The sequence below is a fragment of the Vanacampus margaritifer genome, chromosome 11 (assembly GCF_051991255.1).
Source record: "Vanacampus margaritifer isolate UIUO_Vmar chromosome 11, RoL_Vmar_1.0, whole genome shotgun sequence".
Classification (NCBI taxonomy): Eukaryota; Metazoa; Chordata; class Actinopteri; order Syngnathiformes; family Syngnathidae; genus Vanacampus; species Vanacampus margaritifer.
The window spans coordinates 5,055,332-5,069,419 of NC_135442.1; the positions used below are offsets into that span (position 1 = coordinate 5,055,332).

Below are 14,088 nucleotides of genomic sequence, written 5' to 3' on the forward strand. Positions count from 1 at the left end.
TCCATGTTTTTATAGCAATAGAAAACAATATTCTGTGGGCCTTGCAAAATCAGTCCAAATCCAGCAAAACAGCCGGGAGCGAAGGGGATTGCTTCAGTGAAAATGGGTGCGAGTGAATGAGTTAAATGACTGAAAGGTCAAAGTGTGAATATGTAAACAACTGTAATTAAATTTATTTCAAGACTAATTTATATTTTAAAAAAATATGTAAATAATTCTCATTTTGTTTGTTTTTATACAGATTAAGCTATTGCTTGTGTTTGTTTAAAAAAAAAAATACATGTGTAGAGGACCTTGAGAAAAGTAATCCTATTAAATCGCCATTGCAATATTGAGGCAAAAAAATTGGAATGACATCATTCATTATTTAAAATTCTTCAGTCCAAGCATCCCTAATATTGGTTAAATATCACATAAATTGTACGTGGAAGCATTCAATCCAAATTGGGCATTTGGAATTGCGGTGCAAAACCAGACCTGCAATTAACTGGCAACCATTCGGAGATGCCGCCCAACCCTAATGAGCGCTACCAGCATTAGCATGTAGCACACAGACGTCTGAAAGAACGACAGCAATGCCCGTAGATTAATAGCCATTAATTCGCCTTTTGACTGTAATTGATGCTTAAACACATGACCCCGCCCCCCACCACCCCTCCCACCTCACCCCTCCCTCCTCTCAGCAGACCTTTTGCCCCCCCTTGACGTCAATTGCGTCCCCCGCTAATAAAGGCGTTATTCTCAAGCATTTCATGCATTCGGATCAATCAAACGCGATGGATGGATTGGGGCAAGTAATTAGCGAATTGGCTCGGTGTTCTGCGCGGCGTGAGGTGGCAGGCGCGTGCGTGCGTGTGTGCGCGTGAGTTGCCGTTACTTTCCCCTCGCGCGTGTCAGCGGAGAGACACAACCCACCAACGTTCCCTGTCAGTCGGGCCGCGCGACGGACAAGCACAGTGGGACCGACGTTAATTGGATCAACTTGGGATGGTAAAGTACCCACCCTCGCACCCGTGCGTGCGTGTGTGCGTGTCATTGACATGCCTGAACAAGGAGATGGGCTGACACCAGGAGACAGGACAGGACACACCAGACCCGAGTCCCCCCTTACAAGACCCCCCCCCCCCCCACCGGGTCCGCAACATGGTGACCCCGCCCTCTGGCCCCTCACACTCGATGCAGTTTTCAGGTTCCTGGTTCGTTGCTCTCCATGCATGTCAGCCCTGCAGCCACTCATGTTGTGTGTGCGTGCGTGCGTGTGTGCGTGTGTGGAGGACAGGATTGATTAATCTTACACTGGGTGAAAATACCAAACAAAGACGAAGAAAACAGACCCACTTTTTAAATCACTTTTTTTGACTTTAAAAAAAATAAAAATTATAATATTAATCTATAACATTTCCAATATTGTCACAAGCACCCTGATTGGTTGTGAGACATCACATGGTTGTCTTGTTATGAGGTTAAGTTGTGCAATGATGTGTTAAAAAAACGCATAAATACGTCTTTGGGGCACTTAAAACATTTAAAATAGAACGTATTTATACGTCTTTGGAGCAAATGAGTTTAATAAAGGAATGCAAATCAAAAAATTTCTATCCGATCCATCAATTAATCGACAAATCAATCAACAGATTGACTATTACAACAAATGTTAGTTGTAGCATTAGTTAAGATGCTATCAAGCAGATGAACGCATCCACTTTCACCCGTCTCAGGGGGCGGCCATTTTGACCTTATTCTGCCCTCCGCTGTCCACTGAAATTGACGTCCACGTGCCCTCGGGCTGGCATTGCGAACGTCACAGCTCACCTGGTTTCGGGGTTTGGTCTCGTGGCGTTTGCAATGCGAGCCCGAAGGCCAGCAGAGGGCGATATAGGACAAAATGGACGAATTCATCTGTGAAATTTTGATTCCACAAACCCAGGATTAATCCAAATACTTTGTTTCGACTAGCGGAGGCACGTTGCAAATTATTATTTTTTCCTTAAAGTAATGTTATTGATGTCATGATGAAGGAACACATTGGCCTTTTTTTGCAGTGATTTTATTTGGCAAGCAAGAAACGCATGGAAGGAAACACGACACGTTCCCTCCGCGGAATGAAAAAGAGTGACGACTCTTCACAGCGACGCGTCCGTGTAGCTCGCAATCATTTTGCTCGCGCGTCGCCTGGCAGCTGCGCTTCCTCCTCATCTGGCCCATCCCACCTTTGGCATTTTTCTTCCTTCCCGCGCACCCCCCATCACAAAGCAGCCTGACACACTTCACTTTTCTTCTTTTCATAGGGATAAATGAAGATGGAGCGCAAAACGCCAGGCGGCGTTGATTCATGGCCGCCGGCTTGTTTTGCGGCTTTTCCCGACCGCCGGCCTCACCTGACAACCCGCGTCAGGAATTGCTGATTATCGCGCTAAATATTGATCTCTCGCCGCACGTGTGTCAAAATTCCGCCGGCACGCTTTAATTAGAATCCCCGCCCTCCCTTCCTGGCGCCATACAGGAAGTGGCGGAATATATTAAAGCTCTTGAGGCGCGTTTGGGGGGGGTGTGTGTAATTGTGACCTCTTGTCTTGCCTCTTCCCTGGTGAGTTTGGAGACGACTCCCGACTGTCTTGTCTAATGCGGCCCGCCTTTGTGATAATAGGACTTATTTTCCTCGCCGTGCGATGGTCTCGGCGCCGGCTCGCATCTCCGCTTCCGCAAGGGTCGCCAAAACCTTAACTCATTCATTGCCCTTGTTTTTTGTGTGCGCCTTTATTAGGAGCGCTGCTCATGTTGTACCCAATTTGGCCACATAGGGGCAGTGTGGTTCTGATACACTGTTAAGTTGTAGCCACATTAGAGAATAGAAGGAAAACGTCACAATCAAGTTATGCCAATAAAAGTATTTTTTTTGTTTTTTTGCATGCTTTCCTCTGTAAACATTCATGAAGCGTTTTTTTGTTGGAAAAGCCGTTCTTTTGAGTGCTAAAAGTGCCGCGAGTAATTAATTAGCATTAGCGAGTCAGACTGGAGTAGATCTTGACAATTCTTTGCACATCTAAGAATTGAAGCAGAAATCGTTGTCAGTCAAATCATTTTGAATCGAAAATCAGACCCAAAAATCGGAATCCAATCGTGAGACAGTCAAAGATTCCCACCCCTGTGTGACATGCACTAGTAGCCTTATTGGATAACTGTAGTAAGCATTAAAATGCTCATTTGCCACACATGATGTAACTTGTCATTCTTTGACTCGTGTGTTAAAATATTATACAGCAGTTGAAAAACATAAGACAATTCTACTTGTGCTTTCTAGCCATTCTACTAGTGCAATTCAATTTATGCTGTCAACTAACTAGTGCGTGGACATTAGAAGTGCTCGATGTATATAATGTCACGTATTTGTCCTTGTAGCGTGCAGACAACCGTCCTTGCTTGTAACAAAGATACGGAATCAACAGAATAGAAATAGTTAAAATATAAGGTTTGCCCCCCCCCCAGAGTCTTGGCTTCTGTCGTTTCTCTCTTCTCCGAGGAACCGCGTCAGTCGAGGTGGCCGGCAGCAAGGTTGAGGAGAGAGTGAAGTGGCACGGGGTGCCTTTTTCTATTTGGTAGTTTCATGCTACGCCGCACCAGCCTCTGACCTGCGCCGGCCTACAGGGAGGCCGGGGGGATCAAACGATAGCTACAAATTAGCATGCAGCCGCATTGCAACTGTGAGGTTTGAATTCACATTTGATCTTCAATTACAGTGTTATTGTGTTTGGACATTATTTATTTATTTAATTTATTTATTTCAGGGGTGTCAAAATTATTGCGCTGATATATTAACGTGCCTTAGTGATATAAAATGTGTGATTCATTTGTGATTAATCGTGAGTTAATTATTGAAGTCATGCGATTAATAACGATTACAAATTTTTAATCGGCTGACACCTTATTTGTTTATTTTTTTATTTATGTTAGGGGTGTCAAAATTGTCACGTTATTATCCCGTTAACTTAAAGTACCTTAGATTGATTAATTTGTAATTAATCGTGAGTTAATTATTGAAGTTTATGCGATTAATAACGATTACAAATTTTTAATCAGCTGACACCTTATTTGTTTATTTATATATTTATGTTAGGGGTGTCAAAATTGTCGCGTTAATATCGCGTTAACTTAAAGTACCTTAGTGATATAAAATGTGTGATTAATTTGTGATTAATCGTGAGTTAATTATTGAAGTTATTGCGATTAATGATTTTAAAAAATGTACTCGCCTGACACCTAATTAGTTTATTTATTTATTTATTGAAGTCATGCGATTAATTATGATTTGAAAAAATAATTGACTGACACCTCTAATTTACTTATTGATTTATTGACTTTTTCAAAACAAAACAGCGGTCAGCTTCGGCAACGCCGCGCGACTCATTGATGCCAAAATACGTTTGCGATTTTTTTCTTTTTGGTGTATTTTTTTGTTGAAATCCAATCAAATCTATTCTAATGCGCGGGATTTCTTTCCTCTTTTTCCAGCGCGAATCCAATCGGACGGCCGGCAATGCAGTACATGCAATATTCATGGCTGATCCATTGACTGCTATTCAAGCGGGAACTATTTGAAGAGGGAAAGTTCATGTGCATTTTTGATGGATTGTGCATGTCTGGGCCTGCTCTATATGGATAGAGAGCTTGTTTGAAGGTCAGTGATTCTCTTCAGTCAGACACTCGTGCTGCTTTTTGGGGCGGCGTGGGTGGGCGGGCGGTCGGCTTGGCGGGGAGAAGACCTGCTCCGCTCCTCACTCCATATTTCTCAAGTGCTTCCAGGATGACGAGCTGGCTTGACCTTGAGTCCTGCCGGAGATGAATCTCTTTCACGCCGGGAACTCGCTGTCACCCACGGAGGAAGACGACCTTCTTCCTCCGCCAGATTGTCTTTCTTTTTTTTTTTGCTTCCCGCTTCCAACACTCTCAGGTTGTTGATCTTTTCCGTGTTGTTCAACCTGGCTCGAGTGAATGACTTTTAACATCCTTCTTGACTCAACCAAGGCTCTCGTGAAATTCTTTCATTTCACCATTTTTTTTTATTATTCTGAGGCAAACAAAAAGCCATTTTGAAGGATTTTTTTTTAACGCAAGCGCATTTTTATACTCTAACAAATGCAAGACATTTCAAGCATAAACTTACTTTGTAGTCTGAGTGTCTCGGGGCGTGAGCTGTGGCCAACAAAAGCTCTTTACCAGACTCTTTCCCTCCACTTGCACGCGCACACACAGCCTGCGGCGCCTTAAGGAGCCCGGGCAGCTTTTGTTAAATCGTCACAACTTGTGTTGGACGCGCCGCCACTTTCAGAGGGAAGATAAAAAGACGAACATGCATATAAATAAGTGCGGCGACCTTGCAAATGTGGCTGCTTGTTTACCTTCCAGTGTGTCTGCAAAAATGGAACACTCGTTGACTTTCACACACAACTACATATACATACTGCATACATATATGTTTGTGCGAAAAGATTACTATTACTGCGGCTTACTGCAGTTACGAAGCTCTTCTTCTTGTTTGCCCCTATGTCTGTATTATACTGCCCCCAGGTGGCCAAGGAGCACACAGCAGAAGGAGCAACACAATGTCCATTCAATTGCATAAAAAAAAAAAATTGTCAAAATTCTATTTAAATTTAAATACCTGGCGATTCGATTCGTATCACGATTCATAGGTCACGATTCGATTCGATGCCGATTAATCCCGATGCGAATCTATGAATTGATTATTGCGATTTTTTTCTTTTTTTTACTCAAATTTAGAAAATACTGATCAGTAAACTTGTACATGTACACTGTAAGATTTGTAAGAAAATGTATTTATTTATCTAAAAATTGAGGCTTATAACTGAGCCACTGCATTTAACAAACAGTTTGCAGTCTGTTTCATGTTTGAACAGCACTGAAATCAAATATTAAGGCTTAATGTTCCATTAATATAACATTCGTCCATGCTTAATATGTGAATCCTAACCCTAAGTAAGACGTTTTGTTGAATATTCCCATTAAAAATTGATGTTTAAAAATCGATTCGGCCGCATATCGAATCAATTCGAAAATTGCGCGCTGTAATATTGCGATATATTGCCGAATCGATTTTTTCTAACACCCCTAATGTCATTGCTGTATGTTTGTTAAAGTACATTACAAAGTGCTATTTTTCTTCTTTTTTTTATCAGTTTGTTTCTGGATGGCTGGAACAGATGAATGGCATTTCCGTTCATTTTAAGTGAGACCAACAGCGCCCTCTGGAGTGACACTACCGCCCTTCAACGTACCTTGAAAATGTTGCAGGGTGGTGACCAGCACAGCGCGGCGCCCGCGATTGGTGCGCCGCGCAAAGGCGGCTTTGGACGCAACACACGTGATTTGCCTGCCAGACATTACGCGCGCTCGGCTGTGTTTAATACGTTCCACTTACAAAGTGTAACAGCCACTGAGGGCATATTGCGGCGCATGTGAGCGTGCTGACATTTCCCGCCGTGGCATCATGACGGAGGGATGGCGCGCGGCAACGCTATCAGACATCAGGCCTCGTCTGCGTGAGGCTTCAATAAGGGAGATTGCACACAAAATTACAGAATCGTCAGAAGAAACTGGATTTATTTAGAAATAGGATTTTTTTTTTCTTTGCTCCATAGCTCCTCCTACAGTTAGGAAGTGGAATTAAAAACGGTGATATTTTTACAAGCTATTAAATACCTAAAAAATATAATAATAATAATAACAGACGACCTGTGACACATTGGTCCAGATTCCATCCCGACCTGTAATCGTCCACAAAGGCCATATTCTATTTTAGTCTTTTATTCATTCAGAAAATCTAATTTTACTATCAACCCAGCGGAAATACGGCAAGTGGACTAATGCATGTAGCTTTCATTATATGCTCACAAATTCTACTTGAGAACGAGGCACTAGATGACCACGAGTGACCTTTATTGTCAAGCGACAGGAACACAGAGATCAAAATCATGACATTACAGTACATACAGAGTTGACATTCATCCTAATGTGTATACTTTGGCCACCAGGAGGCAGTATAATATGTACATAATACACAAAGATGAGCTTCGCTTAAGCATTATAACACCGCGACATAGATTTGGGGGACCATATTTTGATTTCCCAAAAAAAAAGGACGCTCACACAGTCTTTGAAAAATGTAAAAGTTTACTCAAAAATGCCATACATTGTAACTATTTTAACCAAGAAAATGAAACAAATACCATAACTCTCAGTCTTACTTGAAAAAGAAATAATAGCCTAAGCACAACTGGTTTTGCTTGGGGGGGGGGGGGGGGGTCTGTGGGGCCGGGATCAACCCGGTGCCTCAACCACGTCTCCATTTTGTTCACTCTCTGCCAAATTGCTATACATCTTCTATCTAGCTACCTACCAAGCTGTCTTTTCTACCTATGTATCTATCCTTTAGCTAGCTAGCTCGCTAACGACGTATTTATAAATACATCTTCATATTTATCTATTGTATCTGTGTATCCATCTTTCTAGCTATCTACATATCTAATGGATGCCTTTTTATCTATCTATCTATCTATCTGTCTAGCTAGCTGGCAAGCTATCTGCCCATCTAGCTAGCTAGCTGTTTTGCTAGCTAAAGCTCAAATATTGTTGCTCGGTGTGCCGTGAAACGATGAAATAAAGATAAAGCTGGCCAACGTGTGTCATTTAAAGCAGATGAATGTTACGTTTGCTCATCAGCCCCCCCCCCCCCCCCGAGGTCGGCCCCGCAGAGCGAACGCATCATTTGACGTCCCACAATTCACTGCTTCCCAAGCCACCGGCCACCTACCCGCCTGATGGAGGCATTTTTCGCCACTTAGGGAACACGCACCACGCGTCCTCCTTAATATGTCCTCTATTACTATCAGGCATTTAAGCCTCTTTTTTTTTTTTTTTTTTTTTTTTCCTTCCCCGCTCCAGTGAGCACTGAGCACTGGCTTCATTAAAACTAATTGAATCGGAAACATGTCTGCCCAAGGAAACATTAACTCTTTCCATATAGGACATTTCCGATTCCGTTTGGTCAATAAGGTCAAAGGAGCGAGCCCACGTTTTCAATATTGATACACGCTCAAACTGTAGGTCTGTTTAATCGAGTCGCAGCGCGACATCCGTCACTGCTGGATGCATTTTGTAGTTTTGGGATGATTACGTGCTCATTTGGGAATTTTCCTGTCTCGGTGCTTAGAAACACAAAGAGAGTGATGACATTAGTGTCCATGTTGTTGGAATACCGTACGTAGAGCCCATGTTCATCGCGGCCGATTCCCGTCCCGGACGTCCTTAAAGAATAGACAATATTTGAAGAATGTTTTTATGCATAGTTTAACCCTTCCCACACGCTTCAAACAATGAAAAATGTTCAAACACACTTTTTAAAGTATCAGTTCTGTTCTGTTCTTAGTATCTCTTCTCACTTGATCGCACATTTCTGTAAAAAAAACAAACAAAAAAACGAGCTAGCTTAATGCTACATATAAATGAAGACGGGCTAACAAACTATATAACGGAAGTCCGCTAGCTTAACGCTAACACATAATGCTACACTAGAGACAGGCAATTAGCGATTTTAACGGAATTTAGCAACGTTATTATTCTTATAACCCTTCAAACAACTACTTCGCTAACTCACACGACGCGTCAACACATTCAAACGCAGCATACAACAATATTTTTTGTGTTTTAATGTAACATGTTCAATCAAACCATATCAGTTCACCTAACAAAAGTATGCTAAGCGATAACGGAAGTTCACTGCACTGAAGACAAAGAACGTTTTTGGGATGTTTCTATACTCATTTTGGGATCTGTCATGTCCGAAAGCGCGTCAACGCGGAGCGAGCGATGAAGATGGTGACTGTGATGTTGGAATAATGGAGAGCACAAAAGCTGTTGAGCTCGCTTGTAACAATGATTTGAGGGCATCCATCAGGAATCAATATGTAATAACAGCGCGCGCGCACACACATTCACGCAGCTGTGTGATGTAAAGTAAATATGTACGGAGGTGGCAAAAGTACTCCTTCTACTGCAAAAAAAGACGGATGTATTCTGAAATGTGCTTCGTGTGAGTACATAAGTTAATAATGAGTAAACGGGCTAACCAAGCTAGCATCAACGTGATGGCATTATAAGCCTAAAAGCAAAGGATATTTGTGCACAAACAATGAAACAACACGTGTTGACAACCCAGACTGGTATATATTCTTTATCCTCTGCGAAACACAACTAATATTACTGCAGCTTAGTGAGCCGTTGTGACGGTCTTTGTGGAAATACTTTACATATATTATACTGCCGCCTGGTGGCCAGGGCGAGTACAGCAGAATGCGCAATGTCAATGAAATCATGACTCATAAACCGTCTCTTTACATTCTATTTAATTTTGTTATCATTGCGTAAAGTGTCCTTTAGTATTTGTTTAAATTAACTTTACAATCTGCAAAAATCGGCCGTTTTTTTTTTTTTGGGGGGGGGGCGGTTATGTTTGAATATCATTATCATAGTAGGCTCATGTGTAAAAAATAAACGGCAATTTTTTTTTTTTACAGTTTTTTTAGTTTTAAAAGCACTAATATGGCTGATTAACTCATTGACTGCCATTGACGGCTACAGACGTCAAAAATTCATTTAAACTATTTCTATTAGTTTTAAATTTTTCCCACTTTTGTTAACAAGAGTATGAAAACATCGATTTTTTTTTGTATTAGAACAGATATAAAATTTGTGATTAATTGTGAGTTAATTAGTGAAGTCATGCGATTAATTATGATTAAAAATGGTAATCGCCTGACGCCCCATATTTTCTATTTTTTTAAATAAAGATTATTAAAAATTTGAACAAAATAATTACAATTATTTTATTTTTTTTTTAAAGAAAAGATTATTAAAAATTAGGGGTGTCAGATGATTAAAATTTTTAATCGTAATTAATCACATGACTTTTTTTCTCCAGGAAAAAAATAAATAAAAATCACATGACTTTACTAGTTAACTCACGATTAATCACAAATTTCTTATCTGTTCTATATGTACAAAAACAAATCTCGGTTTTCATACTCTTGTTAACAAAAGTAGGGGAAAAATGTTAAAATAATAGAAATAGTTCAAATGATGGTTATGACGTATATAGCCGTCAATGGCAGTGAATGAGTTAACTGGTTGTGCCCTAATAAAGTGTATAAATATCTATTTTAAATTGTAGGAAATAAAAGTAAAATGTCTGAAAAATAAATACTCAAGTACAGTAAGTATTTCGTACTTGCCGTAACTGCTTGTAACATTTGACAGCATCCGTCAGGAATGCGCAATAATCGCAAGCGTGTAATGTGAAGTAAATATGTATGAGCGATGCGAGCGGTCGTCAAGTTCAGTCAATCTTCCTTCGGCGACCAACCTGGCGTCGGCGGCGCTAATGGCCATTAGAGGCAAGAAGGAGCGCGAGCGGCCCTTTGATTGGGGCCTCGTCATCGCTCTTCCTCCTGCCGTCATCCCTCATACACGGCTGCCCCATCGATTGCCTGTTTAGTGCGATGACGGATGAAGGACCACCGCCCGTCCCCCCCCCCCCCCACACCCCCAACTGCAGGCCCGATCCATCCACATGCAAGGTGTGTCTCGTCGTCTTTGCCACATTGCCAAAGTTTTTGATTGGACCGTTCAACGTGTTACTTCCACCAATAGGAATGTTGTCGTCGATGTGTTTTTTAAAGGAAAAAATATTGCAATTTTAAAAATACATGGAGTAATGATGTCATTCAATATAATATCAAGAATGTAACTTTTTTTTTGCTTCAATTCAGTAGACATTGTGTTGCTCCTTCTGGTATGCGTCTCATGGCCACCTGGAGGCACTATAATTTTATACACCTCCCCAGTACCTACTGTATTTCCTCAAATAGTCACCGCCACATAGGTGATTAAACACCGCGCTTTAAATAAAAGAGAAAAAGAAACTCTAGGTGGTAGTAGTGACGTTTCCTATGCTCATACCTGTCTCTTGATGCATTAAATGCCTTACCCCAATCAATTCTTTCTATCTATCCCTGCACTTGTATATGCACAAATAAGTACCACCTCCTTAATAAATGCCTTAACTGAACTGAATACATTATTTTTATCCATCCCTCGACTTGCATTTTCACAAATAACTACTTCCTCTCTAATAAATGCCTTACCCCAACCAAACAATGCTCTCCATCTATACCTGTTTTTGCTTGCATGTTTCCACCAATTTGCTTGCGCGTCCTCTACGTCACTATATTTCCTAAAATAGTAACCTCCACTCGGGTGACTAAATGCCATACCGCAGATAAATACATTTAAAAAAACACTAGGTGGTTGTAATTACCTTTTCTATATGGTAATCGTTTTTCCCCCTCTTTTAACTCATTCATTGCCATTGACGGCTGTAGAAATTTATTTGAACTATTTCTATTAGTTTAACATTTTTTTCCCACTTTTGTTAACAAGAATATGAAAACCTATATATTTTTTTAAATGGTATTAGAACAGATATAAAATTTGTGATTAATCGTGAGTTAACTAGAGAAGTCATGCGATTAATTACGATTAAAAAATTTAATCACCTGACGCACCTAATTTTTAATAATCTTTTCTTTCTTAAAAAAAAAAAGATTGTTAAAAATTAAAAAAAAAATAGATATTTATTTTATTTTTTAAAGAAAAGATTATTAAAATTTAGGGGCAATTAATTTTTTAAATCAATTAATTGCATGACTTCACTAGTTAACTCACAAATTTTATATCTGCTCTAAATGTACAATACATTTTTTTCTAGGTTTTCATACTCTTGTTTACAAAAGTGGAAAAAAACATTACTGCCTCCTCTCTAATAAATGCCTTTCCCCAAATCAATTCTCCCCTACATCTGATTTTGTTTCTATCATTTTGTTGATGTATCCTCTTCCTCCTTACTATATTCCCTCAATTAGTAGCCTCCGCTCAGGTGATTAAATGCCACACGTCAAATAAAGAAAAAAACAATTGGTAGTAGTAATGACCTTTCCTATAGTAATTTTTTATTTGTACAAATAACTGCCTCTTCCCTGATAAATAACTTACCCCAATCAATGCAAGATATCAATCAATCTGTTCATTGTGAGGGATTAAAAACAAACTTTTTCAATTTATGATTTTGTTATTTCCTCAAATAGTAGCCTCCACTCAAATAGATGTTCGGTGATTAAATGCCGCACCTCAAATATTTTTTTTTTGCTTTTTGAACGTATTTTTTTTTAAGATCACTTCTTTCCAATGAATCAATCCATCCAGTCCTGACATGTTATGTATGTAAATTTGTCATCTTTCAGTGCTTTTATCGCCGAATATTGACGAAGGATCCGCGTTTGGAGAAAAAAAAAAAAAAGTCCGCCACGAAGCAAGACTTAAGCGTCCGCGTTTTTTCTCATCCTGGCAGATTCTCAGACGTCCATTCAAACAGGTGCCACATCTCCTCCATCACCGCGCACGCATGCGTGAGGAAAAGTGTGCAGGCATGCAGAAAGGTTGGCGAGACCCTCACACGCGCACACACGCACGCACGCACGCACGCACGCACCCTGCTAGTGCGGCTCTAAACGATTCTATCTTCCTCCCCATCATGTCAAGTGTGCCGAGGAAGTGCAGTAATGGGATCTTAATGAATTTGGTCCTCCATCACGTGTAATCACGCCCAGACATAATGATGATCATCTTTTCGCAGCTAACTGTACTCGGAGTCAACTCGCGACACGTTTCGACACATCCGCTAAATGTCAGCAAACTGCTTCTGAACACAATCCCAATTTGCTTTGGAATTAGCACTAGCAGCGCTAATTATTTGGACAATTCATTGCTTTTTTTTTTTTTTTCTCCCGTCGACGCACACACGCGCGCGTGCGAGGACGATGGAGGGAAGAAGAAGCCCGCTTGTCTTGATTTGGGATGAGACTGGATGTGTCCCAGACATGCCTCGCAGCCTGCAGCCTTTCACTTCTTTGCTCTCACACACTCCGCCAAAAGCGTTGTGACAGCACGCACACGCACGCGCGCACGTTGCTCTTTTCTGGACGTAGTGAAGGAGGGGGGGGAGGTGCAAACACGGAAGTCACTATATAACTTTTGCCACATGCAATTTAAACAAAAACATGTTTTAAAAAAATGTTTTTAAACCAACTGTGTACAAAAACATCTCGTCAATAAATGGGAGTTAAATGATAATTAAATCTAGTAAATTATTGTTATTTGTAAGTTACTTTGCGCGTCTGCAATACAAAAAAAAAAAAAAAAAAACGTGTTCTCGATTAAGACGCGCGCGTGCCGAATTGGTTAAACACTTTTCATGAGTCGACTTTTGATTACTTTAGTAGATTTTCAGTAGTCAGCAGACCATTTTTGACTGGAAATGACGAATTACGTTGAGGTTTCTCATCAAGCCCGTTTCGACATTTTACAATGAAAGTGTTCGTTTTATTTATCTTAAAGCACAAATGCGATGTCTGACTTGTTGAATGGGACCTGTTGAAAGTTAGAATTGCAAGAAATATGGAGGCGAAAATCGAGTTGGTCACGTCTAAATGCAGAAAACGATTGACAAAAAAAAAGTAAGGGAATTAAAGATGAGGGGAATGAAGAGAACATCGAAAATGGTTCTTGGATTTTGTTTTTTGTTTTTACATGAACGTTTTCTACAAATCACGGAATCATTGTTTTAAAATAGAATGGTGGTTCAACAACCTACAAGGGTGTTTTAAATATGGAAATTAAACGTTGGAATTTTCAATATTTTGGTGAAACATTTTTTTTTTTAACGGAGCATGTTTGCAGGTTTGCACGTTTACGTACGATTTACTACTTAATAATATGGGCGTCATCCAAAAGTGTTTTGTTTAGTTTTTTTTTACACTAACCAGAAACCAATTCACTTAATTTAAACGTTTTATTTGTAAACGTTAAATAATCGCTTCCCCTCGTAATCTTGATGAAAGCTGCGAGGCCTTTCACATTTTTCCTCTCCTTTTTTTTTGTTCGCGTAAAATCCACTCTATA

The 14,088-nt window shown here is 40.2% G+C and overlaps 1 protein-coding gene across 2 annotated transcripts in view; it reads left to right on the top strand.

The window, feature by feature from the left end:
- The window catches only part of LOC144060724 (glycerol-3-phosphate dehydrogenase, mitochondrial-like), a 142,075-nt gene that overhangs the window by 91,004 nt on the left and 36,983 nt on the right, over positions 1 to 14,088 (top strand). The window contains exon 8 of one of the 2 annotated variants that reach the window (XR_013295994.1): positions 4,510 to 4,699. Coding sequence is in view for 1 of the 2 variants with exons in the window: in XM_077580513.1 (XP_077436639.1) it covers positions 12,479 to 12,566 (88 nt within the window). In the remaining variant the exon portion in view is untranslated. Of the gene's footprint in view, positions 1 to 4,509; positions 4,700 to 12,478; positions 12,567 to 14,088 lie in introns of those variants that run through there. The other variant, XM_077580513.1, reaches the window with a different exon arrangement.